The 27,534-nt window shown below is 56.4% G+C and overlaps 1 protein-coding gene across 2 annotated transcripts in view; it reads left to right on the forward strand.

The window, feature by feature from the left end:
* The window catches only part of CRTC1 (CREB regulated transcription coactivator 1), a 74,746-nt gene that overhangs the window by 36,595 nt on the left and 10,617 nt on the right, over positions 1-27,534 (forward strand). The window contains exons 2-12 of one of the 2 annotated variants that reach the window (XM_026500559.4): positions 3,649-3,765; positions 4,989-5,036; positions 6,589-6,726; positions 7,720-7,781; positions 9,497-9,591; positions 11,846-11,931; positions 15,610-15,650; positions 16,164-16,384; positions 21,549-21,682; positions 24,816-25,127; positions 27,246-27,350. In XM_026500559.4, coding sequence (XP_026356344.1) covers positions 3,649-3,765; positions 4,989-5,036; positions 6,589-6,726; positions 7,720-7,781; positions 9,497-9,591; positions 11,846-11,931; positions 15,610-15,650; positions 16,164-16,384; positions 21,549-21,682; positions 24,816-25,127; positions 27,246-27,350 — 1,359 coding nt within the window. The remainder of the gene's footprint in view (positions 1-3,648; positions 3,766-4,988; positions 5,037-6,588; positions 6,727-7,719; positions 7,782-9,496; positions 9,592-11,845; positions 11,932-15,609; positions 15,651-16,163; positions 16,385-21,548; positions 21,683-24,815; positions 25,128-27,245; positions 27,351-27,534) is intronic. The other variant, XM_057311649.1, reaches the window with a different exon arrangement.

Here is a 27,534-nt window from a genome sequence, read left to right on the forward strand (position 1 = left end):
TGGGTCAGTCAGGCATGCTGCACCACTGCCACTTTCCTAATTTTGCTCCAGTAAGGCAGGAGGGTGGCTTTAGGGGAAGCTGGGTGAGGGGTGTTGGGGAACAGTGTACCATCTTTGCAGGTTTTCTGCAAATCTAAAACTTCTGCAATGAAAAGTTTATTAAAAACAACACAAACCAAGCTAGAGGCTGATGTGATAGTGACTTGAAGGGGCTGCTCCTTGGGTGGGATATCAGGGAGGCCCCTGTGGGATGGGCATGGAAGGGGGCTGTCACCACAAGGCCAAGGCCCTTGGGGGTGCACAAACTCAGGGTGCTTTGGGGCGAAGGAATGGGGAGAGCAGAAGGCAGGGAGGTTATGGCAAAAGCATGGGTCATGGGGCACCCCTCCACCCTCAGCCCAGGCCCTCTGAATCTGGAGTAGGGTCCACTCATAATCGGGAGGCCCGGGCTATCTGACCACAGGCCACAAGCAAGGGAGGGGAGCCCTGAGAGATGCAGGTCTCCTATTCTAGCACGTGGCTGCCAGCAAGTGACAGCCTTGTCTGAGCCTCACTTCCGCATCTGCACTGCCCTTTCCAACAGCCATGAGGATGGGGTGGTGGGGAGGCAGAGGCACCCAAGCCCTGTAATAGGGTTGGGAGCTGTATTGGCCTTCTGAAAGGCGCTAGTGTAACCTCCAGGTGGGCCTGTCACCTGACTTGTCAAAGTCGGCCCTTGAGAGAAGGAACAGCAGTGTTCATTCATTCACTCACTCACATGTTCATACACGGATTTGTTCCATGAGCAGGTGCTGCTGAGTGACAGGCGCTGGCTTGGATGCTGGGTTTACAGAGCTCTGTTGGCGAAGTTAGGGGAAAGTGCTGTTGTTGGGGGGCACAGAGTGAGGACCGCTGGCCGGAAGGATGCACGAGGGGCTGTAACTTGGCAATAGGAAGAGGCTTGAGCATCAACATCCAGCAGTTCATAAGGTCCTGCCCGGTGGTGTCACTCCGCTGTCCTTCCTTCCCGTGGGCCCTCTGAGGCAGCAGGTTCTTGGTCAGGGCCCCAGGCTGGCATCTTCTCACCTCAGTACCCTGCTCCTGGGGGTTCCTGGCAAGGGCTGGGAGGGCAGTCAGCTCCTGCAAAGTTTAGGGGGTCCCCAAGACCACATTCAGGTCAGCAGGTCACTTGAGGGACACAGGACTCACTGGAAGCTGTTACACTCACAGTTAGGGTTTATTACAAGCGAAAGGACACAGTGTTATAATTGACAAAGGGAAGGGCTGAGTGGGGTGGCGTCCAGGAGAGTTCCGTGGATGGAACTTCTGGGTGTCCCCTGTCTGTGGAGTTGTGTGGACAGCTTTCACTTCTCCTAGCGCCAGTGTGTGACAACACGCGTGGTGTACTGCCATCCAGGGGTACTCCCTGAGCCTCAGTGTCCAGGGTTTTTAATGGGGCTGCATGGGTGACCTCCATCTCTAGCCCCTGCAGGGGGCGAGCTGATTCCACATGGCCCAAGACCCCTACCCTAAATCACACTGTTGGCATAGACCACCCAGTGTGGCCCAAGACCCCAGGCAAACAGAGATAGTCTTGTCAGGCAGAATGTTCAGAGGGCTTCCACCTCTCAGGGATGGGGACAAAGGCCAGACTTCTCTAGGCCAGGGGGACACTTTCCTGCGCTGCCAATATGCAACCAGGGACAGGCACAGGGTGCCCCCAAAGAAGTGCAGGGTCCCACACACCTTCCACTCCAAACCCAGAGGCTGTACTCCAAAGACCGACAGTCCTGCAGCAAAGTGGGGAGGTGGGTGGGAGGCCATTGCTAGAAAGAAAGGCTCAGACAGAGGTGGGGCCTGGGAGGGCTGGTGTCACAGGGGCCTGCGAGCTTGAGCATCCTGTCAGTCCCCAGTCCTGTAGATCGTCCCCGACACCAGGCTCCTTCTGGCCTGGAACATGGCAACTTTGTGGAGTGCTTGGACAGGATGCTGGAGCTCCCTGCGCTGGCGGTTCAGCCTGGGACAACAGTGCATGTGTTGGAAGCACTTGCTGTGTCCCATACCAGGCATTCCCTCCCACTCCTGGACAAATGGGAAGGGGAGACCAAGGCCACGAAGGGAGGACGCCCCATGGTTCTTGAGAGTTGGACGCAATGCAGGCTCCTGCCACAAGGCTCAGACACAAGGTAGCCCGTGGGTGTCTTGGGTCTGAGGTGACTTGTGCCCATGCAGGAGTGGGGACCCACCCTGCTTGGTCTCCCCCTTCCCCTGGCCAGAGGCTGGCCGGTTTCATCTCGCATGAGTATGAGGTGGAAGGGACACAGTGAGGTGGTCACAGTGAGCGTCTCCAGCCGTTGGAGACAGACCCTGGGCCGGGCCCCGCAGATCCCAAGAACTACCGGTGAAGGATGGAACAAGGTCAGTCTCCCTCCTGACTCCACTGCAGCTCGCAGGAAACAGCTGTTTACCTGGGTGAGGTGCTCTGCTGGGCGGGTGGCCAGTTCCCGAGCCTCACTTCCCCCTCCAGGATCCAAGGCCCCCCAGGAAGTAGGGGCCGGCGTGGGAGAGTGGGGCGGCGCGGGCAGCCAGCTCACGGAGCGCTGCCAGGAGCTGTTTGTGAGGGAACGTGAGCCGGCCTTGTTGTGTACACAGTGTCGACCCTAGCAACCGCCCCAGCCAGGGCCGGAACGGACGCCCACCCTCCCTGAATGCCCGGCCACCACCCCTCAGGCACGACGCCTGCCTCCCAGTGGGGTGGGCCAGGCATTGTGGACCTTCAGCCCTAAGGGCCGCGAGTGGCGCCGACCACGCCAGGGACATCTGCTGTTGTTCCCAGGAAAGTGGAATCAGCTATTCAAGGAAGAGGAGGCTAGGTTCCAGCCTCACCTCGAGGCAGCTGCGGCCAGTCAGGGAACTGGGCTCCTGGGTCTGAGGTGTGGCCCAGTGGGACAAATCCCCGTGTGAGTGACCGGTGGAGGCCTGTGCAGGCATTCGGCCATCCCAGATGAAGGCCCTCCTCTGGACCCAGCTCCAGGGAGGCCAACAAGAGAGGCAGAAGGAGCCTGGGGGCTTGGGCAGGACCCCTTAGCACTCGGACGGGGTCTGGCCGACCCGCTTGCCCTGTGTGTGCTGCTGGAGGGATCACACGTCCTGCGCTTTGAAAGTCAGCGCTGTGCTTCTGAGACAGTGCCTCTGATTCAGGCCATTGGAAAGACAATTTCTCCTGTGTCCGGGCGTCAGTTTGCAGTCTCTGGCCTGCACCCCCGAACTTAGTCTTTGGCTGTGATAAGAAGTGGTTCCCCTGGGTGGGTGAGGGGCCTTCTCCACAGGCTCTAGGCTCCAGGTCTGCCTGATACTCTCTTGTTCATTCACAGACCGTACAGGTGAACCAATAAGGCTCCCCCAAGTTCATGGAGGCAGCTCCCCACAGGGCCTGCTGCCCTACCTAGGGAGAGCTGCCTGGGGCACCTTGGGTTTCTGATTCTGCTGTTTTGCGTGAAGAGACACCCGACTCCTTTGAGTATCTGAGTCACAGGGTCCCGCACCCTCTGTGACTGGTGCCATTGACCCCATCACTTGGTTCCTTTCTGGGCCCCCCGGGGTGGCATTCTTCATGATGTGCTTGGGAAGTCGTTGGGCCCGCATTGCAGCTGCTGGCTTCTCTTGCAGCTCCAGCTCCAGAAGTCTCAGTACCTGCAGCTGGGCCCAAGCCGTGGCCAGTACTACGGTGGGTCCCTGCCCAACGTGAACCAGATCGGGAGTGGCACCGTGGATCTACCCTTCCAGGTGAGTCCCCATCCCCCCCACAGCCTCCCACCTGGTGCACGTCCTATGCGGGGCCCACCCTGGCCACAGAGCAAGTGTGTGCGTCAGCCGCTGCGGATAGCTGGGGTCACCAAATAATTGCCGCAGCCCGCCTTCCCCCGCCCCCACCTACTCTTTTCCTGTCCCTGGGATGGCTTGGCCAGGCCTTGCCTGGATCCCCCTGCCTGTCCCCTGTCAGCAGAGCCCGCAGTGAGGCTGTGGTCTGGCCAAGAGCGTTTCGGCAGCCGCTACACCTGTTGGCCGGCTGTGCGGCATCGGGAACCGCTCGGGGCCTCTGGGGCTTGGCTCCATCCTGCCTCACTAATCCGCAAGCCCAGCAATTCTCAGAAGGAGGCCCTGTGGCCTGACCCCACTTGTCTGCAAACGTTTCTTGGCAGAGACGCACACAACGCGGCTCCCGCAGGCCACACAGCCGCCGCACACGTCCTTATCATAAATAATGAGAGATAAGGCCCACCGCCTGGGTGCTGGGCTAGCCTCTCACCCTGGCTGTGCCCTGACCCCGGTCTGCAGGTGGAAGCAGGGGTGAGGTGGGCCTGGGAGTGGGGCCCGGAGCTGGGGCCACCCCCAGCTTGTCTGGGCTCTGTAGGGACAGGTCCACCAGACGGCCACACACCCGCCCCTTTGCTGGGACAGAGCCTCAGAAACAGCCACGTCTGTCCATGTGTTGACAGGCCAGGTGGAGCCAGGCCCGTCCCGCATGGAGCTCAGTCCCCCACCCACCCGAGTCAGTCCCCACCCCAGCTCCTCCTCCTCCCACACTACTGCTGGGATGCAGCAGGGCACTGGCCCGGGGTCCCCTAGGCTCGCTCTGGGTCCACCTGGCTCAGCTCCGCATCTCCTAGACTCCTTGGAGCATGGCCCCCCTCAGATGGCCTCCTTGCTGGAGTAGACACGTGGGGCCGTTGCGCCGATCCTGAATGTGCTCCAAGAGCCTGACCTCTTTGTCAAGGCCCTTCCTAGTTTGAGTTTTCTCTCCTCCTCCTGCCTCTCCCCTTCCTCTGTTTCCCCCATCCCCTTCTCCCTCAAGGAGAGCATCTCTCTGGGCAGCCCCCAGTACGGCCCTAGCTAGGGCTGGCATAGAGCCTCCTTGGGCCAAGGGTATACTGGGGCCTGTCGGGCATCCCACTGGGGGGCCAGACGAGGCAGGAGTGTCTCAAAGTCTCGGTTCTTTGCATTTTCAGCCCAGCGGATATCTGGGGGAGGCCCTGGCAGCGGCTCCTGTCTCTCTGGTAAATGAGCCCCTGGGCTGAGGCCTCGGCGTCCTTGGCACGTGCGCGGGTGCTGGGTATCCCTGCGTGGTCGCCCCAGTGGCCTGGCGGGAAGTGCCCTGTCTGCCAAACGGAAGTGGATCCACTCTGCACCTCCCCCTGCCCTGTGTGGGGAAGTGCGTGTGGTTGCGTTGAGAGGCCCCCACCTGGGGGATCTGAGCATGGGCATCAATGCTGCATGGTTCGTTCCTGCGACACATGCACATGTATGTGTGTGTGGATACCAGGTGCAGCCTGGTGAGCCGGGCTGTGGCCGGGCCCGAGCTTCTCTCTGCCTCTGGCTCTGCTTCAGCTGCCTTGGTTTCCCGCCACCCCCCCCGCCCCCGCCGGCCTTGTAGGCATCTCTGGGAGGACAGTGACCACCCCTGCCCTCCAGTGTTTGTGCGTGGATGGCAAGGTTCCCACCTTCCCTCAGTCACTGAGATCTCCAGGTCCAAGGCCTTTTGGAAGCAAAAGTGCAGAAAGACCCAAGCTGGCAGGATTCTTGCTGGGTCAGAGAGAAACAGGGGGCCCCAGACTCTAGGGAGAGCTGTCAGCCCCGAACACTGGCCCAGGCGTTTGGATGGGTAGGGAAGAGCAGTGATTCCAGCCAGTGGCAGTCTTCCGGAAGGAAATTGCTTTTGCCTGGCTGCCCAGAGAAGACAGAAGGGCCCAAGGGCCAGATGGCGGGGTGGGGGGACTGGCTGCCTCCAGAGCTGGCTAAGGTTGCCAGTCTCACCCCAGTCAGATGGTGAGGGGCCCCACAGCACTAGGGCAGGCAGGGAGCAGGCTCCCAGGGGCCTCGGGGGCATGGAGCTGGGAGAGGGAGCAAGGAACAAGGTCTGGCCAGAGGCCTTGTGCCAGCCCCAGGTGCTGGAAGGAAGCCCCTTCCGGCTGAGCCACGGGCCAGAGCTCCAGAAAGCGCTTGCACTTGGCTCTGGTGGTGAAGGGATGAGGTGGTGGGGGAGGGCGTGGGGGGCTCATTTCAATCAAGACCGGCCAGGGCTCAATAAGGAGCCTCTGGGGAGCCAGCACTTGGCCAGGTGGGCCCCTTGACGTCCTCGGCTGGAAGCCCTGGGGGCTGTCTTTTGGCAGGCCCCTCCAGGGATGACGTAGGTGGGGAGAGGAGGCCAGCCAGGCCCAGAGAGAGAAGGCGGAGGCCTGTCTGCACCTGGCGAGGCTGGGGGGCGCTTGGGCCGTCTGCACCCCTGGCACCCCAGCCGGCACCAGGCCCCGAGCTTATGCTGCTCTGCCTGGCCCGTGCATGCCAGCCGCACTGCACGCCTGCCGCCCGGCACCCAGGATCCCCAGCTCGCCCCTACCCCGGCAGTGCTCAGAGGCTGGGGGCCCCGGCTACAGGAGGAAGCCCATCCGGGCTGTAGAGTGGTGACAAAGGGGTGTCTCAGGAGTGGGGGGGCCTGAAGTCAGATCCTGGGGGCAGAGCTGGGTTGGATCTCAGGCCACGGCTGATAACTATTTGGGTTTCTCTCTCTTTTCTGGTCTCCTTCTCCCTACCCATCCCCCCGTCGCCCAGACACCCTTCCAGTCCTCGGGCCTGGACACCAGCCGAACTACCCGGCACCACGGGCTGGTGGACAGAGTATACCGAGAGCGAGGCCGGCTGGGCTCCCCACATCGCCGGCCCTTGTCAGTGGACAAACACGGACGGCAGATATCTTTTACCGGAGGACGGGAGGGGGGCTGTTGGTGACTGTAGCACCTGGAGTCTAGCTGACTGAGCTGCCAGCTCTGGACTGGAATAAGGTTGCCCCAGCCCTCCAGGGCTCCCGGGCAGCACTGAGGGAGGGCGCAGTTGCAGGGATCCTGGTGGAAGCAGTGTGGCTAGCCAAAGAGCCTTAGGCTCAGGCGGGGGCAGACGGGGACCAAGGCCCCAGGCTGCTGGAGCAGGCAGCCTTCAGGGAGGGCTGGGGAAGGTAAGGTGGGACCCACACTGTGTTGGATGTCTGGCTGGGCACTGGAACCCAGAGAGGCTGTGAGCAGAGTGTCCACATCTTGGGGCCATGCAGAGGGCAGCCCAGCCCAGGCAGCCGGGCCGAGGGGGGTCTGAGCCAGACCCAGACAGATCCAAGGGAGGCTCCATCTGAAGACACAGAATTCTCCTCTGCACCTTGGCCAAGCAGAAATCGTCGGGAGTTTCTCCCCACCCCCAAGACTTGGCCGCCCCTTGGTGCTTGGCCAGCCAGCACCGCACCCCCCATCACCAGAGTCTGAGTGGCTGCTCTCGAGACCCCCCAGCATTTGAGAACAGAGAAGCCTGTTATTTCCCACTTCTCATTTCCGTGGCTGGGGCAGCCCGACCAGCTGGGCCCCAGACAGAGCCCTCGGGCCCGGGGAGCCACCCTGTCAGCCTAGAATTAAGACCCAGGTCAGCTGAACGAGACTCCCCACTGCCCCCCCACGGGCCCCGGTTTCACAGCCTAGGCCCCTCTTGGAAGGGGCGCAGCTCGCACGTGTGCTTGCAGGGGGTGAGTGCTGAGTGCTAGGTGGACAGGACCGAACCCCCGGGGCTGCTCGCAGCCAGGCAAGAAAGGCCCCCGCCCTATGGCCCCAGCTGTTTGCAGGCTCCCAGCAGCCTGGCCACGAGGTTCCTGGGGCTCGGGGTGGGGCCTGAGCCAACAGTGCTGTCCCCTTAACTCACACTCAAGCGGACAGCTGCCCGTACGGCACCGTGTACCTCTCGCCGCCCGCGGACACCAGCTGGAGAAGGTCAGTGACCCAGAACCGGCCCTCAGCCCTCTTGTTGGAAACAAAAACAAACTTACATCATGCTTGTGCTTGGAAAACCAATATGCAGTCACTTTAAAATGACAAAACTAAGAAGTATCCAGAAGTTTCTAGAAATCAGCTCTATCCCTGTAACACCAAAGTCATAGCTTTGGAGTCTTCCAGGGATTTTTTTTTTTCTCCTTCCATGACTTTTTTCTTTTCTTTTATAGACAGAGTTGGGATTAGGTTGGACATTCAGTATTATAACTTGCCTTTTTTTCATTTAATGCTAAATTATGAGTGGTTTCTCACATTGCTGAACAGTCACTGAAAATGTGATTATAAAAGTATTATATATTTTTTACAGAAGATTAGGAATACACATAAGTGTACCTAGAATAGGGAGGAAAATCAATAATGCCATCACCTACAAAGGTCTAGAATAACAATCATATGATTAATATTAATATCTACAGCAGGTAACAGGATGGCTGTGCACCAGTGTGAACTTACTGTTACCACAGAAGATTATACTTAAAAATGGTTAAAATGGTAAATTTTATGTTACATCTATTTTACCATACATAAAAAAATATATATGTAGGTGATTTCACCAAAGACCAAAAGTAATTTGTTAAACCCATCCGTGTTTATGAAGTATAATATGTCATGTAACGTATCATTCAGCAGCGTCATTCAGCTGCTCCTGAGGATATATTCTGTATCAGGCCCAATTCCAACCATCATATTCATTAGCTGATACAAAATGTGCAGAGCTTTGTGCAGTAGGTGCTTTTATTCTTCACATTTTAGATAGAAGGAAAGTGAGCACAGAGAGGTCAGAAGACTTGCTCAGGGACACACAGCTGAGGGGGGTCCAGGATCTGGACCAGCTTCTCACCACTCATATGGCCCCACAGTCAGAGAGTCACCTGGCCCAATCCTTTGTAACCTGCTCTTCTCCTTGAACTAAGTTTCCTCCATGTCACTCTCCGTGGCTAGGATGTCCCTTTTGGACTCATGCTGCTCTTACTTTCATCCCCAGATTGCCAGCCATGTGGCTGGACCTGCCCAGCTCCCCTTGGGTGGCCACAGTTTCCTGGGTACCCGAGGGGCTCTTCTGGGTACCATCCCTCCAGGCATCTGCTGCTGGGATTACATTGAGTTACTCCAACCCTGGTGCAGAAGGCAGAGCTCCTGGCAGCTCTCATGCCACAGCCCTCCCCAGAGGCTGCATTCTTTCTGGGTCATTTTCTGACCCTCCTCTCACTGCCTCTCCTTTCTGCTCATTACACCTCCTTTGCAACTGAGCATCCTGGGGGGGGGGGCACGGTTGCCCATTGGTGTTTGTCACCAGAAGGGGTCCCAGTGATGTGCTGGGACTTGTACCCCCAAGGCTGGGCTGCTGTGGGACCGTGGGACCCCCTCTCCAGAGAGTTTTAGCAGGAAGGCACCATCCTTTCCCCCAAAGCTGAGAAGCCCACAGACAGGGTGGCAGTGGGGAGGGGCTGGTTAGGAATGGAGGGACATCTCTGCTGCAGCTTTCGGTTCTTTTGAGAACAGTGTCCTTGGGGTTTTATGCAGGTGTAACAGCTCACAAATATGACCCACTATTTCCACGCTGTCCCGTTGAGCATGTCCTGGATAGAGTGGGGCCAGGACTCTCCCATCGTCCCCTGTGGGGCCAAAGCTCACTGTCTTTCTCCTCTCCTCAGGACCAATTCTGACTCTGCCCTGCACCAGAGCACAATGACGCCCACCCAACCAGAGCCCTTTACAGGCGGGTCGCAGGATGCACACCAGAAAAGAGGTATTGGCAGGGCACATGGGCTTCTTTCCTCGGGTCAGGCAAGTCCAGTGGGTGGCCCCTGTGCTCCCAGAGGTCACAAGCTCATAGGTGGACAGACCCGCAAAGACCACCCACAGTGGGTGCTGTGGGACAAGGGGAGAGACTTGAACATTTTCAGAGATGGTGCTGCTTGAGTTGGGTTTTGAAGCATGCGTAGGAGTTTTCTGGGCAGAGAAAACTGCCCCTTCAAACGCACATTGGCTTCCATTCATGGATTCAGGGCATGGCCACACAGTATGCGGGGGCAGCAAGCCCAAGCCACAGAGGCATTTATCAGCTCGTGACCAGGCCGTCTAGAGCTAGATGTTCAGTGGTGCAGCTCAATTCAGGGCCTCACGCTGGACCAGTTCCCGGCTGTGCAGCTCAGAACCCTCCTGGTTCACAGTTTCTGGGCCCATTCTGCTTCCTGTGGATGGACGTGGGGCTGGTTCTTTCCCACCTCTTGCTTACTCTCCTCTCTGACTGGTGTCTGCATACACCGCTGAGTAGCTAGGGCAGATCTGTGCCCAGGCCCCCAGCCTCTCCCCAGAGCTGGGTGCAGGGGCAGTGTCCCTGGGACCTTCTGGGAGGGTACATACCATCATAAAAACTGGGGCAGCATTACCCAGAGAGGGGAGTGATGTGCTGTGAAGCTGTGGGAAATCCCACCCAGGCTTGATCTGCCTAGAGACACAGAAACCAGAGGATTAATCACATACAGTTAAGGTCCAAACACTTACCAGTTTTGGGGGTAATTGCACTGTGTGAACGTGTACACATACGAGGGAGATTCTGCTGGTAGAATAAGGATTATCAACCAGAACTTCACCCCTTGGGGGGTGGGGGCTGTGCACATGCCATCTTCCCGGGATCCCTGCTCATCAAACAGTGAAGGTGAGATTGCAGAAGGAACTGTCTCCATAATAAGAGTGAGGATTCCAAATGCCGCAGGGGTGAAGAGGACAGGGCACCTGGTGCTTCCCTCCTGTTCCCAGTATTGGGAGCAGTTCTGAGGGAGCCGTCTCCTTGGTGGGTTCCCCAAGAAAATGGGACTTTCAAGCTAGGCTTCCAAGGCAAATGTCATTATCCCTTGGGACTCTGTGACCATGGAAGGGAGCTGCAACCCAGGGGCCCTTGGCAGCTCAGTCAGAGTCTAGTTGTCCTTGGGGTGGGGAGAGGGGAGACGTGTCACCTGCCCCTGTTTCTCTAGAAGGAACCCAAGCAGTGACAGGGTGGGAGTCAGCCTGGCTGCCCTCCAACCTGTCACAGCTGGTCTCTCTGGGTTTTAAGAAGGAAGAGTTGACCCATCTGGCTGTGTTCAGTATGGCTCTGTTGTAAGTAAAAGGCTGAACCTCCAAGCTGCATAAAGAAACCAGGTCTCATAAAGAAGATGTTTAATCTCACCTTAACCGAAAGGTCCAAAAAAAGGGGCCTTCAGGCACAGCTGGTTCCAGGGCCTTAAATGATGCCCGTCCAGTCCCTCAGACCTTCCCTCCCCTCCTCTCCTCCTGTGGGGCCAGCTGGCATTGCAACTAATTCTTGAGGCCATAGCTACAATGATTAGGTCAACCCTGGCTGACATTGAGCATCATGGGCTAGGAGGCACGTGACCACAAGGTGGCAGGTGGGGCAAGGAGGCAGGGAGACTTTCTCTGCTGTTCCCTGCAACCTGAGACCTCCAAGGCCTGAGTCAGTCCCATGCAAGGTAGAATTAATACATGTCCTCAGCTCCAGAGCTCCTATTTTCATTTCTTTCTAAGTCACCGGGTCTCTGGCTTATTTATTTATTTGTTTGTTTGTTTGTTTGTTTATTATATTTATTATTTATTTGAGAGAGAGAGCTTGCTCATGCTTAAGCAGGGGGAGGGGCAGAAGGAGAGGGGGAGAGAGAATCCCAAGCAGACTCCCCACTGAATACAGAGCCTGATGCAGGACTCGATCTGATGACCCTGAGATCATGACCTGAGACAAAACCAAGAGTCAGACACTCAACCGACTGAGCCACCCAGGCACCCCACTGACTTACGTTTTTTTAAGTGTTTTTTTGTTTTGCTTTGAATGAAACCCTTTTTTGTACTTGAGTGCAATCCCTAGAAGTCCCTGTTGGCACAGTTACACTTGTGTCACGGTCATGACTGTGTATGTCAGGGGAGCTCCCCCGGTGGTGCCACAGAGCTTCAGAGTGAAAAGGTTCTGATTATCCTTCTCTCGCCCACCCCACCCCACCCCACCCCAGTCTTACTATTAACAGTTCCAGGAATGGAGGAAACCACATCGGAGACGGATAAGAATCTTTCTAAGCAAGCATGGGACACCAAGAAGGTAAGAGAGTCTTAAGGGCTTTCGGAAACGATTTTCCCTCTTGATCTCTTTTTCAAGCATAGCCTGGCCCAAGGTGGAGAAATAGCCTATTGGGGGAGTTTTGCCGTCCCAGAAGTGTGACCCTCACTCAGATTTGACCAGTCGTATAGGCCTATTTAACGTGAATGGCAGAAGCCCTGAAAAATGAAAACCCACGTTTGCCATGGAAGCATATATACTAAAAGTGCAACGGTGCTTAGCACAGCCACTGCCCAAGAATGACACACAAATTCATGAAGCGCCTGGATTTTTATATATGGTGTTGGCTGTGAGCTAGACTTACTGTGGTGACCATTTCACAGTGTATATAGATATCAAATCATTATGTAACCTGAAACTAATACAGTATTATAGGTCCATTATAGCTCAGGAAAAAAAAAAAGTTGAAGCTATGAAGGTTAAGTGATTTGTCCAAGGCTGTAAAGATACTCAGGGTTTAGAACCTATACCTCCTAATTCTTAGCCTGTGATCTTTCTCCTAACCCATAGTATTGGGTAGTCGTCAATGTTTGTAAATGTCGACAGTCATCCTTAAACTTCCATTCATCTGCACAGTAACTACAACATTTATTAGACTACAGAGTCTACTTGGAATTTCTGTATTATTTCCAGGTCCAGAATAAATTTCTCAAGTTCAACCTATAAAACATAGTGGTAAGATAGAATTTGTGCCATGAATACAGATTTCAAAGAATTTGCGTAGAACAGAATGCACTTAACACCAAAGCTAGTTTGAATATTAAAAAAAAAAGAAGAACTAATACCCATTGCTGGGGGTGGGGAACCCACTGCTGTTCAAATTGTGGTGAAAGGGGCAGCAACATGAATTGCTCATCCCCTCCAGGAAATCATAGGGAGGTGACAAATGAGCAAACACCGATGTGTTTCTCAAAGGCATGTATTCAGGGCTTTTGAAATAGATTGGAAACAACCTGAATGTTCGACAGTAGGGGTTTATAAGGAAATTATCCACAGTCCCTCATGTGGAGAGCTCCACATGCGTGGAGTTGGGATTTTTTTTTTTAAGTAGATTCCACACTGGGCGTGGAGCCCGGTGCAGGACTTGAACTCACGACCATGAGATCAAGACCAGAGCTGAGATCAAGAGTCGGACGTTTAACCAACTAAGCCACCCAGGTGCCCCTGGAGTCAGTATTTTTGAAGGAATTTTAAAGGCATGAGTGACACTCCGCGTATTACTATTGTGTGGAAAGAGCAGGATAAAGCTATTTAGAAAGGTGTACAGCAGTTAGAAATGAGCAGCCACGCCTCATTTCATTGCACTTTTCTTTATTGTGCTGTGCTTTTTACCAGTGGAAGGTTTGTGGCAACCCTGTGTTGGAGCAAGAATATCAGCAGTTGTTTTCTCACTTTGTGTCTCTCTGTCACATTCTGGTAATTCTCACAGTAGTTCAGATGTTTTCATTATTATTATTTTTTCAAGATTTTATTTATTAGAGAGAGAGAACGAGTGGTGGGGAGGGACAGAGAGAGAGGGGGGAAGCAGACTCCCTGTCGAGCAGGAAGCCCTATGCGGGACTCGATCCCAGGACCCAGAGACCATGACCTGAGCCGAAGGCAGGCGCTTCACCAACTGAGCCACCGAGGCGCCCCTGTTTTCATTATTATTATATTTGTTGTGTGATGTTTCATCAGTGATTACAACTCACTGAAAGCTCAGATGATCAGTACATTTAGCAATAAAATATTTTAATTAAGGTACACTTACATTGCAGGATAGGGTAAACAGAACTTTTATATGCACCGGGAAACCAAAAGATTCATTTCACTTGCTTTACTGTGATACTTGCCTTATTGGGGTGGTCTGGAACTGAAACCACAGGATCTCCAAGGTGCGCCTGTCTACACACAGATGCCTGGGGAGATGGCGGGGGGGGCGTGTCCTCCCGTGCGGCAGGTGTGGGCGCCCCTGTCAGCCCTTACCCCTATCTGCGTGTTCCAGTTTTGCACAGGGGATGCATATGATTTTCATATTCGGGGAAGAAAATAGCTCAAAAAAGAATTCTAACCCCAGCAAAATTGGGGAGCAACTGAAACGTGTGATTGCAGAGAGGTGGGTAAGGATGAACATCAGGGTCCTTCCGAGTAGCTGAATGGGCTGCTGAGCCCTAAAGTGAAGAGGTGAGTGTTGGTACAAACACACTTGACATCCTGGGAGTGAGAAGAGGGTGACAGCACCCAGCGCTGTGGCTCAGCTTTGAACTGCAGCGCGCTTGAAATGATACGTCTGCAAGGATGTCAGTAAAGGAATTCCGTTGGATTTGTTGGGAGTGGGGTGGCGCTGGGGGAGGGAGCCGGCAATGATGGGTGAATTTTTAATACTGTTTAGAAATCCACTCTTATCTCCATTAATGTTCATGGAATGCTTTTGAAAAGATTCTTTAGAAAGTCATTGTGTTCATGCTTTGCAAAAATCTGGTAATGAAGCGAGTGTTTACTCACAGAATTAAGGAGCCCGTGGCCAAGTAGAAACCCGTTCCACTGGCATTCTCTGCAGAGGCTTAACGCTGCTGGTCGCACACCACCCCTCAGGTTCCCCAGTCACTGCCAGCACCCCCACCCCCTCCGCATGCATGCTGGGCGCTGGGCGTGCGCATAGAGGCCACCGGCCCAGCCCTCCGCCAGCCCTCCGCCAGTGCATCCACCTTCTTATATCTGATAATCCCTAAAGAACACATCAGCCTGAGGGCCTGTGAGGCGGATGGGGAATTAGGGAATGTGACACAGCACGCAGGCTCTGTCCAGTCATGTCTGCCACCATCTGAAGAGTTTCCTCCTTTGTCCTTGAATTGAGAGTCTAGGGGCTCTGCCTAGAGCCTACAGTTCTCGGGTAACCTAGTGGCCCAGCTCGAGAGGAGGAAACCAGGGTCTTGCTGCCTATGGGGTTTCCCTGGGACCCCCTCCCCAGCCCACAGGGCTGCCAGAGTCTTCGTCCTCAGGTGGTGGGGGCATGGGAGCACCCACGGCTCCATGGGTCCCCATGGGAGCCATAGCTGAGGGACCGCTGGTAGGTAGGTCAGCTAGGGGTGTGGGCAACACCCTCTGTACGTTCTCGGTGCCCAGTCCCGGCCTCCTTGTGCTGCCCCACATGATGTACTTGCCTGCCATAGACAAATGCGTGGGGGCAGAGGCAGCTCCTTCCCCAGGAGCCCCATGCGCTCTGATCCAGTAACGGAATGGAGGATTGGCCTCGGGGTGCCTGGGGTTTCCAGTTGCTGAGCTGGTGTCTAACCTCTGTGGCGTGCCCCTGGGGTTTTCAGGTGTAAAGAGTGGACAAGGCACATTCTTTCTCAAATGCCCGCTCTGACAAGGAACCATGTCACCCCTGCCTTCTCTGCCCCCCTTAGGGGCAGCAGAGCTAGGCTAGGATGTGCCTGCTTGCCAGGAAGGGCAGGAGCTGGAGGTGGGAGCTGTAGTGACCCCTCTGCATATCACTCTTGCTTTTGCCACTGGGCATGTCTGGGACAGGCCCCCTTGGTCTTCGAGGCTGCCTGGTTCTGGTTTGTGAGACATCCTGGGGCCTGATTAACTCCCCCTCTTGTTGGCATGGGCAGCTGCCCCCCGAGGAGCCACAGTGCATGAGGAAGCCCGCTCAGCCTCTGCTGTCTTCTCTTTCAGACGGGGTCCAGGCCCAAGTCCTGCGAGGTCCCCGGGATCAAGTAAGTCTCAGCAGGGCCCGCTGTGCATGCCCAGGGCTGTTGGGGCTGTTCAGATGACCCCCGGGCTTCCCGTCTGCTCAGGAGGCTGCAAGTCCTAACAAGAGGGCTGCCCTGCCGCTGGCAGCTCTCCAACAAGCCTCACCAGGGTCGGGGGGGAGGGGAAGAAGGGGCCCTCCTACCCCTCTCTGCCTGCGGGGACTGAGCCCCCTCTCCCTGCTACTCAGCCCCAGCTCACGAGCTCATCAGACGCACCCTGTCCCTGGGCAGCAGGAGGACCCTCACGCCAACCCCCCCTCCTACATAGATAGGCTGCTTCCTAAGGTCCCATTGGAGGTGCAGGCTGACAGTCATTTCTGAGCGTGGCAGCACCTAATTCCAGAGTATCATTTTGTGCCCCTTAATGTTTTTGCGCCAGTCTCCCACCCCCCAACCCCCCACCCCCACCACAGCTTCTGGGGGAGAATGGGCCGGGGCGAGAGCTCACCTCCCCCCTCTGTCTGGCCTTCCCCCCAGCATCTTTCCATCCGCTGACCAGGAAAACACTACAGCCCTGATCCCTGCCACCCACAACACAGGGGGCTCCCTGCCCGACCTGACCAACATACACTTCCCCTCCCCCCTCCCGACCCCCCTGGACCCTGAGGAGCCCACCTTCCCCGCGCTCAGCAGCTCCAGCAGCACCGGCAACCTCGCAGCCAACCTGACTCATCTGGGCATCGGCGGCGCCAGCCAGGGTAAGGCCAGGCCAGGCGGTGGGAGAACGTCCTTCCCTGGCAGAGCTCAGCATCTAGTGCAGATGACACATGGGTTTGAATGATGGTTTAACGGGGTGACATCCAAAATGCAGGGCATGGAGTGGGAGGCAGAACCTACCACAGGGGCTTGGCATTTCCCAGTATTGCCTGGGAAAGGCATCCCAGGCAGAGGGCACACAGCCTTGGCAGAGGCCTGGAGGTGGGAAAACTCCCAGTGTCCCCAGGGATCAGACAGTGGTTCTGAGGGTATACTGGGGGCTTCAGAGAGTCTGGGTGAGTCCACAACGTTCTAGGAGGCGAGCCCCCAAGGGTTTGACCGGGGGTATACCAGGCATTCCCCCTGCCTCTCCTTGTCCTCAGCTCTTCATGGAGGGACAGGACCAGGCCTGACCTGCTCCCTCCACACTCCCTCGCAGCCAGTGGCTGACGGTGTCCACCTACTTGGGACACTCCAGCCCAGGCCATGTCCATGGGCCATCCCACAGGCCCCTCACCTTCCTAATATCTTCCAGTGCTACCCCAATTCTGCTTCTCCAGGGACCAGTAGCACTGTTTCCCGGTGGCTTGATTCCTGTGTTCTCTTGCCTGCCCTGACCTGTTGATGCATGCCCTCAGCCCCACCACTAGGACCCAGTCCAACTTGGACCCCCACCACCTTGCATGGCCTCCACCTGCCTGCCCCCCACCCAACCCCCCAGCTCTCAGCCTCTTCTCACCCAGAATCACCTCTTGGCTCTTGTCTGCTCAGGACTTTGCATGGGTCCTCGGCTCCCTCCCAGTGAAAACCTGAGACCCCTAGGGCCTGGGAGGTCCAGTTCATCCTCCGACTTGGTCTCTGGCCCCCACCCCTACCCCTGCCCCCCACACCATCTCCTCTCCAGCCAATGAGCTCGCCTCAGGGCCTTGGCACATGCTGCCCCTCTCCCACAGGCCTCCTCTTCCTCCAGGTGGCCACAGGGCCCCTCACCCACTCCATCCCTGCTCACACCTCCTCTTCTCGGTGAGCTCTCTTGGCCCTATGCCCACACACCCTCACCCCCAGTCTCACTCTGCATTGCTTTTCTGCATTCACCCTGCTGCTCTTGACTCAAGGCCCTGTCCCGTGGGCCAGGCCTAGCTCTCCCATGTCCCCACTATGACCCCCATGTCCCTGCTGTCATTCCTGCACTCATGTTGACTGTGGGGTATGTGGGTTTGCATCCAGGGAGGAGATAAGGCAGCCCCAGCAGCCTTACGGAGGGACAGGCAGCACGGGCTGTGGGGGGACCCCCTGTGAGTCCACACACGTCAGGACTTGGCGGCCAGTGAGAGCACTACCTTGCTGTGCCCTCCATCCTGCCTGGGAGCCATCGCTTGTCCCGTCCATCTGCCTGTCACACCTCTGCCCCAAGTGCGGTGGGCAGCACCATGCAGGGTTTTCTCAGGGAGAATCACACACTCAAATTTACGTTTGCCACAGCTCTTCTGGCTGCCCAGAGAGAACGGGCTATCAGGAGGGGCGGCAGTGCCAGGGCAGGGCCCCATCGAACTCTCTAGAGAGACTTCTGGGTGAAGTTGGCTAGCCTGGGAGCTGGGTCAGTGTGGGGAGCAAAGGAACTTGAGGAGCCCAGAGTCATTCCTGGCTTTGGTGCTGACAGGGCCAGAGGCAGGTGAGGGGTGTTGAGAACAGTGCAAGTGTTCCTAGGTTTCTAGACAAGGAAATAGACGCCAGAACAGTGCAAAGGGGAGCAAGACCCTAGCCTAACAGCACTGAGGCTCTGTTCCTGCTTGTATACCTCTGGCCCTGTGCCCACCCAGGCTCAGCCACCAGGCAGAGGGCGCCAGCCCCAGCTGTGCCCCCCCCCCCCCCCCAGAAGGCCTAGAAGACAAAACGAGCAGTTTCAGGGGAGCCTGAGACCCATGGCCTCCTGAGTGGGCAGGCAGCATCCACACAGGCCTGCGCGAAGCCAGAAATCAGAAGGTTGGCTCTGGGGATGCTGGCGGGGGGGCCCCCTTGTGCAGACAGCGCTGTTTCCTGGCCCCCCGTTTTTCTCATCACGTCTCGCCGTGGCCTCCGGAGAACCATCCCCTCCTCCAGAGGGTCTTTGGCAGCCCCCCAGCGCCCGCCCGGGAGCCGTGCACCTCCGGCCCACGCCGAGTCTAAACAAGCACAGGGAAACACAACACATGTGCAAGCCATAGACGCGGGAACGAGCGCAGACCCCGAGTGTGGGGCCCAGACCCTGGCCCGCCTGGCTGGGAGCGTGAGCCCAGTAATGTCTGACATGTGTTCGGTTGTTTGCGAACCTGCCGCTCTAGCAGCTCGCCCGGCCGGGGCTTCACTTTCTGGGCGCATTTTAAATCAAGCCGAGCCGCCGGCCCTGGCACACGTGGACATCGCCTCCCCGCCCCCCAGCCCACCCGCCAGTCGGAACGTGAGCCCTGCGAGGAAGATTGGAGGCTTCCGCCACCAGGGAGACAGCGGCCCCTCTCGTCCTCTTAAACATTTGCTGAGGTCGTTTTCCTGGTTGTTGGCCAGAACTTGGAGGAGGGCAGGCCCGGGTCCTCCTTCCTGGCACAGCTCCGAGGCTTGCCGGCCCCGCACACAAGGCTTGCGTGCCTCAGGCTGGGCCCCTGCCACCTGGCCTGCCCTCCCCTGGCAGCTCTTCCTGCCTGCCCCAGACTTCCCTTCCAGCTGGCCTCACTCCTTTTCCCAAAGGTGATCCAGGTTGCCAAAAGGAATTCAACAGCAAGGCGTCCGTCCGCCCTCCCGGCCCCACTGGCTTCTCCTGGGGTGGTGGCCGCCCAGTGTGAGACCAGGAGCTCACTCTGCAGCCCAGCAGAGGATTAAAAACTCCCTTGTATTCCGGACAGACAGAGGCTGGCAGCCCAAGCGCCAAATCGAGCCTACCGGTGTATTTTGCCTGGCCCATGGTTGCGTGCGTGATGTTTGAGTCCACATTTAAAAATCAGGAGAGTACATGTAAAACTCTGGATTTCCGGCTTCTCTTGAAGAATCAGAAGGCCGAGCGGTGGTGGGTCGAGGTCCTGTGCCTTGAGATGGTCCCATTTACCACAAGCCCCTGTTGCCCTACTGATCCTCTGTCTCCTGGCATTTGCCTCTGCTGCTTATGGAGCCCTGACATTTCTGCTCCCTGGGTGTGCGTGTTCTCAGCCTGGAGGACAGAAGAGGCCGTGGACGCTCAGAGAAGGGGAGAGAGCAGCCCGTGGGCCTGACTCTGACTGTTCTCTGACCAGGCGTCTCCTGGACTCTTCCTGCTCAGCCTTCTCGTCCATGCCCCCCTTGATGTTGCTGTGTCTGCAGCAGCCTGATTCTGGGGCCCAAGGTCTGTGCATAACCTGGAACCCGGGGCTCTGCCTTGGGAGCACTCAACGTGCCAGGCCCTCCTGCGGCGCACGGCTGAGTGGAGCTGCCAGGGCGACTGAGGGGAAGTGCAGGCATGACCAGGCTTGCCTCGCACAGTGAGCAGCTGCCCTGGGTGGAGAGAAGGCTGCCCGTCATCTCCCCTCAGTGTGTGCTGGGTGCGCTCCCCCTGGCCTGTGAACCTGCCGTCTCACCCGCTGGAACAAGGTTGATCTGATGCCCTCGGCAGGATGGGCCCAGCTACCCCGGGTGAGTCAGGCTCCTGTATCGGCCTTGACTGCAGGCCAGACGGTCTTCAGAGCCTGCTCCCAACCTCATTAGGGCCCTCGCAGTGAACTCTTGAGAGTGGCTGTTATCATTTCCATCTCAAGGATAAGGCAACCAAGTCTGGGAGATCAGGCCAAGCCCCCAGGGCTCCCCCAAGCAGCAGGAGGCCTGTTGCCTCCCTGGCACAGCGCCCTAGGATGGGGCAGGCCCCAACCGCTGCCGTACTGAACTTGACCTCACTCAGCTCCTTCACGACAGATACATCCAAGGATAGGATTGCTGGGGGAAGGGGCCAGGGTGAGGGAAAGGGCAACATGGAGCCCTCCTGACAGGAGCTCAATCAGGAACATGGGTATTGGAAGAAGATAGAGAGTAACTGAATTTCTGGCAGGGCTGATGGTCCAGCACGGAGGGCACACGAGGTGGAGGGTTGTGGGGGGAGGGGTGAAGGAGCAGTTACAGGAAGGTACAAATTTGTTGAGGAGGATAAGGAGAGCATGAGGCTTTAGAGGAACTGCAGTGTCTGGACGGGACCAGCTATCTTTTTTCTTTATTTAAAAGGTATTATTTATTTGAGAGAGAGAGCACAAGCAGGGGGAAGGGCAGAGGGAGAAGCAGACTCCCTACTGAGCAGGGAGCCTGACGCAGGGCTCGATCTCAGGACCCTGAGACCATGACCTGAGTCAAGAGTAGATGCTTAACCAACTGAGCCACCCAGGCACCCCCAGGACCAGCTTTCTTCTAACCAAATCCCAAGCCAGTTTAGGCAAAAAAGGGCACTAATTATCTCCCAAAACCAGGAAGACCAGTGTGGCTGGATCAGGGCTCAGGTGCTGCCTCTACCCCTCAGCCCCTGATTCTCCAGCTGGCTCTTCCCCTTGCAGCCACGTGATGCTCCCACTACACAGCCCCAGACGTCCCTCCTTGGAGTTCCATCAAAAGTCCCAGGGCAGGGGCGCCTGGGTGGCACAGCGGTTAAGTGTCTGCCTTCGGCTCAGGGCATGATCCCGGCGTTATGGGAATTGAGCCCCACATCAGGCTCCTCTGCTATGAGCCTGCTTCTTCCTCTCCCACTCCCCCTGCTTGTGTTCCCTCTCTCGCTGGCTGTCTCTATCCTGTCGAATAAGTAAATAAAAATCTTAAAAAAAAAAAAAAAAAAGTCCCAGGGCAGGCTCGCATTGGGCCAGTCTGGTAACATGTCCATCTGGGAGCCAATCATGTGGTGATCCAGAGGCAGGGAAGTGCTGATTGGCAGGGCCTGTGGGACACACCCCTCTTGGAGGCATGATAGGATCAGTGGGAGAGTGTTGGCCAGCAGGGGATGGGTCAAGAAGGAGAACAGAGCCCATACAAACAAGTATTGGGGCCGTGGAGGGGGCACACTGGGTTTGGTCATCAGGGCACAGTGGATTCTGTCTGATTGATTGGGCTGTTCTGGACGGTGACCGTGGTGTGTGCGGTCATCTGGAGACTAGAGTCACGCCCACCCTTCTCTTCTGTCCTCCCTTTCAGGGATGAGCACGCCAGGCTCCTCGCCACAGCACCGCCCGGCTGGCGTCAGCCCGTTGTCCCTGAGCACGGAGGCGAGGAGGCAGCAGGCCCAGCAGGTGTCACCCACCCTCTCCCAGCTGTCACCCATCACTCAGGTGTGAGGGCGTGGTGGGGTGGGGAGGTGTGGCCCTCTCAGCCTCTCTGGGTAGAGCTCCCTCTCCTTCCTGGGAGCTGTAGAATCCTGAAGACAAAAAGTTTCTCAACACTTCTGGCTGTTTGTCAGATTTTCCAAGCACACGGAAATGCATTCATAACTGGCCTGGAGTCTCCCGTACCTGTCATGGGCAGATCCGTGTGATTGTCCTTCATGGTGTTACTTTCCCTTCAGGATCTAGTTGAAATTCTCCAAAGTAAAATGTTTAGAGTTATTTTTTTAAACCTTTTTTTAAAGATTTTATTTATTTATTTGTCAGAGAGCACAAGCAGGCGGAGTGGCAGGCAGAGGGAGAAGCAGACTCCCTGCCAATCAAGGAGCCCAAGATGGGGCTCGATCCCAGGACCCGGGGATCACGACCGGAGCTGAAGGCAGACACTTAACTGACTGAGCCACCCAGGCGTCCCTAGGGAGTTTTTATTATTTTTTTTTTTCAATTTACCATGGTTTTGTTTCATCTGCTTTTTTGGTAGCCCGTGCGCGTCTGGGAATTGGTTCCTTTCATCTAGGTTACCCAGCGTGCGGGCGCACGACGTCCGTAGCACGCATGACCGCTTTATTTTCTGAAGTGCATAATCCTATTCCCACTTTCATTTCTTTTGTTTTTCTTTAAGATTTTATTATTTATTTATTTATTTGACAGAGATAGAGACAGCCAGCGAGAGGGGGAACACAAGCAGGGGGAGTGGGAGAGGAAGAAGCAGGCTCACAGCGGAGGAGCCTGATGTGGGGCTCGATCCCATAACGCCGGGATCACGCCCTGAGCCGAAGGCAGACGCTCAACCGCTGTGCCACCCAGGCGCCCCCCCCCCCACTTTCATTTCTGATTTCAGGAATTTGATTCTTTTTTACTTAGTTTAGGCCCACAAAACAAGTTAGGAACTGTTCCCTCTTAATTCTGTTCTTTTTGGGAAGCGTTTGAGCAGCACTGATGTAAACTCTTTAAATATTTGGTAGAATTCACCAGCAAAGCCACTGGTCTCAGCTTATCTTCATTGGGAGGGTTTTTTTTTTTTAATTTTTTTAAAATTCCAGTTAGCATACAGTGTTCTAGTAGTTTCAAGTATACAATACAGTGGTTCATCACTCCCACACATCACCTAGTGCTGATCATGACAAGTGCCCTCCTTAATCCCCATCACCTATATGCCCCATCCTCCCCCCACCTACCTCCCCTCTGGTAACCGCAGTTTACTCTCTATAGTTGAGTCTGTTTCTTGCTTTGTCTGTCTCTTCCCCCCACCCCTTTGCTCATTTGTTCTGTTTCTTAAGTTCTACATATGAGTGAAATCATGTGGTATTCGTCTTTCTCTGATTGACTTATTTTGCTTAGCATTATACTCTCTAGCTCCATCCATATTGTTGCAAATGGCAGGATTTCATTCTTTTTTTAATGGCTGGATTTTCCATTGTATATACACCACATCTTCTTTATCCCTTCATCAATCAGCGGACACTTGGGCTTCCATAATTTGGCTGTTGTAGATAACGCTGCTATAAACATCGGGATGCTTGTATCCCTTTGAATAAGTATTTTTGTGTTCTTTGGGCAAATACCTAGTAGTGCGATTGCTGGATTGTAGGGTAGTTCTATTTTTAACTTTTTGAGAAACCTCTATGCTGTTCTCCGGGGTGGCTGTACGGGTTTGCATTCCCACCAACAGGGCAAGACGGTTCCCCTTTGTCTGCATCCTCGCCAAACCCGTCGTTGCTTGTCTTGTTGATTTTAGTCCTTCTGACTGGTGTGAGGTGGTATCTCATTGTAGTTTTGATTTGCCTTTCCCTGATGCTGAGTGATGTTGAGCATTTTTTCACGTGTCTGTTGTCCATGTTTATGTCCTCTTTGGAAAAATGTCTATTCGTGTCTTCTGCCCATTTTTTAATTATATTATTCATTTCTTAGGTGTTGAGTTTTGTAAGTTCTTTACACGTTTTGGATACTAACCCTTTATCAGATGTGTCATGTGCAAATACCTTCCATTGGGAGGTTTTTGATTACTGATTTAATCTCCTTTCTTGGTATAGGTCTATTCAGATTTTCCATTTCTTCTTGGTTCAGTTTGGTAGTTTGTGTGTTTCTAAGAATTTGTCCATTTTGTCTGTTTTATTTTTTAAATCCCTAATAGATAATATTTTTGTTGTTTGTTTTTAACATAACCACAGTGGCATTATCTGCCTCCAACAAAACTCTCAGGCATTCCTCCATACCTTCCAATGCCTGGCCTACACCTGGTTCCCCCCTACGTCTCTGTCTACTTGTTTAGACCAGGATCCAAACAGAGGCGCAGGTGGCTCCTGACACTATGTCTTCAGTCCCTCCATCTGTGACCCCTTTTCCTTCTCCCCTCTCCCTTAGACCTGCCTTCCTTTTCTGGAGACTCCTTTTTTGTTCATGAAGTAACCACCACTGATTAGAGGCTGGGCTTCTGCTAAGTGTTACATCCTGTAGTTCCTGGTCGCATGCTGTGTCCCGTGGAGGGCAGGAGCCCTGGCCTGCCCCAGGAACTCTCCGTGCAGATTCACAAATGTTGAAAACTTCCCTCTAATCAGGCAAAACGTTTCCTCTTTCCAACTCCAAGAAGAGCTGAGCTGCTCATGACCCAGTGGCCACACCAGCACGTCCATCCCCCGCACCGTCTCCAACCCCTGCAGCGCGGGCTAGGCGCAGGCTGCCTGCTGGGTTGCTGGACTATGGTGCCCTGTGCCTGCCCGCAGTGGGCAAACTCTAGCTCAGAGAGGCCAGGGACTGCCTGAGCCTGAGTCGGTGCAGTAGGTGGTGCCTACCTTTCCGTGTGGGGCAGAGACGAAGGAAAGGCTCATTGGGGGCAGGGCACTTCCAGCTGCGTTAGAAGTCCAGGCCCTGTCCAGCTACAGCCTAACCTACTGTGGCCCTGGGCGAGGCCTGCCCTCTCTAGGCCTGTGTTTCCCCAGTCTAGGGTCTAGATGTCCCTTTGTTTATCCATGACATCTTTGCTGAGCATATCAGGCCATGGGGTATCCCCAGGGACCAGGTACTCCCAGCCTGGCCCCTACCGCCTAGTGGCCTCCCACCTGACGCCCTCCTCTTCCCCCAGGCTGTGGCCATGGATGCCCTGTCTCTGGAGCAGCAGCTGCCCTACGCCTTCTTCACTCAGGCGGGCTCCCAGCAGCCACCGCCACCGCAGCCCCAGCCCCCTCCACCGCCGCCACCCGCGTCCCAGCAGCAGCCACCCCCGCCACCCCCGCAGGTGCCCGTCGGCCTCCCTCCAGGCGGCCCCCTGATGCCAAGTGCCAGCTTGACGCGGGGGCCCCAGCTGCCCCCGCTCGCGGTCACGGTACCGTCCTCTCTCCCCCAGTCCCCCCCAGAGAACCCGGGCCAGCCGCCAATGGGGATCGACATTACCTCGGTAAGCCCGGGATGGGGTTTTGTGGGGCCTGGCTTGGGGGGCTCATGCAGGAGGATTCTGGGGGGCTGTGGGAGACCCCCATCGGGCTCCCAAGGCCCCAAAACACTCAGGTGTCTGGCCGAAGCCTTCTCGAGGTTCCACTTCAAGGCCAACTTGGCCAGGGCTAGGGCTGAAGCAAACACTGCTGGGCTGGGGTCGTCATCCCATGTGTAGATGGCAAAGCTGAGACACGAGCAGTGATCATTTGCCCCAAAGTTCACTCAAGATGGGCCACCCCGTGTCTGGCTGCCAAGGCTCCCCCATGGCCCTTGATGCCCAGTGCTTCAACCCTTCCCACCTGAAATGGCTCCCTTGGGGGCAGGGAGGACGCAGAGCTCTCAGGGCCTGGGGGACAGGTTCTGGGAGCCAGAGGGACAGAGGGGAGCTTGGAGGAGAAGGGATAAAGCTCCCCTGTGGTTCATGCAGCACAGTGCCCTGGGCCCAGAGGTGCAGTTTAGACCACAGGACCCTTTGCCTAGGCCTGGGCTCAGGGTAATGGGTGCTAGTTTTGACCTCTGCACCTCCCAAAGCTTCTTGATTGTTCACATTTTTGCCCTGGTGGCAGGGGGTGGCCGTAGCTACCTTTGGCCATATTCAAGGAACAGGAACCACGTTTGGGGTATAGCACGCCCTCTCCACTCAGTCCTTGGCTTGCAACCCCAAGATAAATGTCATCAGAATATCACACACTCTGCAAAGACAAGGTCCCCCTGAGCGGGCAGGGTGGGTAATTAGAGACCTGTTTCCAAGCTGCTCTGATCCCTCATAGGGCAGACCCCAGGGGTCCCCCAGACAGGAAAGCACGCAAGCCTTTTCTTTGTCAGACACACAGCTGGTGTGGGAGCAGCTCTGATGGTAGAGCCTTCCTGGGGTACCTCATTCCCTGATGGCCTGCAGCAGCGGTGCCTCACTTTTGAGCTGGGCTCACACAAGGGAGGCACAGGCGCCCGGGCCAGGGGCACAGACATTACCTCCCCAGGCTCTCAGGCCAGTGCATCTGCTGCTGGGCACCCCCACCAGGGACATCTGGCTCCTTTGGGGCAGGGGCTCTGGTGTCCTCTTCCTTGGGTTTGTGCCGACTCAGCCAAGCAAGGAGAATGTCCCTCTGGACAATTTCTTCTTTTCAACTGTGAGAGGGCTCCCCAGCCAGTCATTGCCAAGTGATTGTGCTGGCACCTCCAACACAGATACCTTGCTAATTGAGCCCCCATGGCTCACCCGGGCTCTATCCCTGTCCCAAACTACTCAGAACAGGCCACTGAGGAAATGGGGGAGACCGAGCATTTATGGGGCCCTGGGCTGGTCGTCTGGGCCTCAGTGAACAACAGGTCCAGAGAAGTCAGGCAGCCTGTCCAGAGGCAAACAGCGGGTCCTGGCTAGACTGGGAACAGAGCAGGGTCTACATCCAGGTTCTGACCCAGCCCATCCTGGCCCTGGTGAGAAGCTAAGGCCCTCTGTCCCTCTGTGTCCTTGCTGCCCCTCGGAGGTCTCTGGACAGCATACCCATCAGGCTTGTCCCAAGTGATGCTGCTGGTAGTGACTGCCCAGTCCTGGGTGTCTTGCAGTGAGCCCCTGATGGCCTTTGCTGTCGGTCCCACCACCCCTCGAGGTGGGCAGGACGTGCCAATGCAGAGCTGGGGCGCAGAGAGCCGAGGGCGCTGCCCGGAGTCGGCAGCAGAAGGCAGCCCCGCCCTGCCCCGCCCGGGCCTTTCGTGCCCACCTGTGTGTGTGTGCGTGCGCACATGTGTGGCTGTGTGCACACGTATATGGGTGCGGGTGTGCATTCATGCGGGTGCTCTGAAGCCCGCTGAGTCAAGGTGGACCCCGCCGCCCCCTCCCGTAGCCCTACAGTATGATTCCGTGAAGCTGGGTTCTCTGACCAACCCCCCGCCCTCTGGGAGCCCCAAAAGGCCCCAGGCTCCGACAGGGCTCAGGGACCCACACCTCTTGCGGTGCTCCTGGTACTCTGCTCACCTGATAGGTGGGGGATGCCTTTGGGGGGTGCTCTGTGGGGAATGGCCAGGCCCAGGACGCCAGGCCTGGGGCCCCTCGCGCGTCCTGACCTGTCTGTCGTCACAGGCGCCGGCTCTGCAGCAGTACCGCGCTAGCGCCGGCTCCCCGGCTAACCAGTCTCCCACCTCACCTGTCTCCAATCAAGGCTTCTCCCCCGGGAGCTCCCCGCAAGTAAGGGACGCCGCCTCCCCTCTCCCAGCGCCCCGCACCGCAGCCTTGCTTTGCGTCCCCCACGTATCGACCCCCCACCGTCTGTGCCTCACGCCTCATTCCATCGCATCTCGTCCGCGCCGACAGGGCAGGGAGAAGAAGGCACTGCCCCGCCAGGCCCAGCCCAGGAGCTGCCACGTCCCCA

Source organism: Ursus arctos, unplaced genomic scaffold, assembly GCF_023065955.2.
Source record: "Ursus arctos isolate Adak ecotype North America unplaced genomic scaffold, UrsArc2.0 scaffold_14, whole genome shotgun sequence".
NCBI classification, from domain to species: Eukaryota; Metazoa; Chordata; class Mammalia; order Carnivora; family Ursidae; genus Ursus; species Ursus arctos.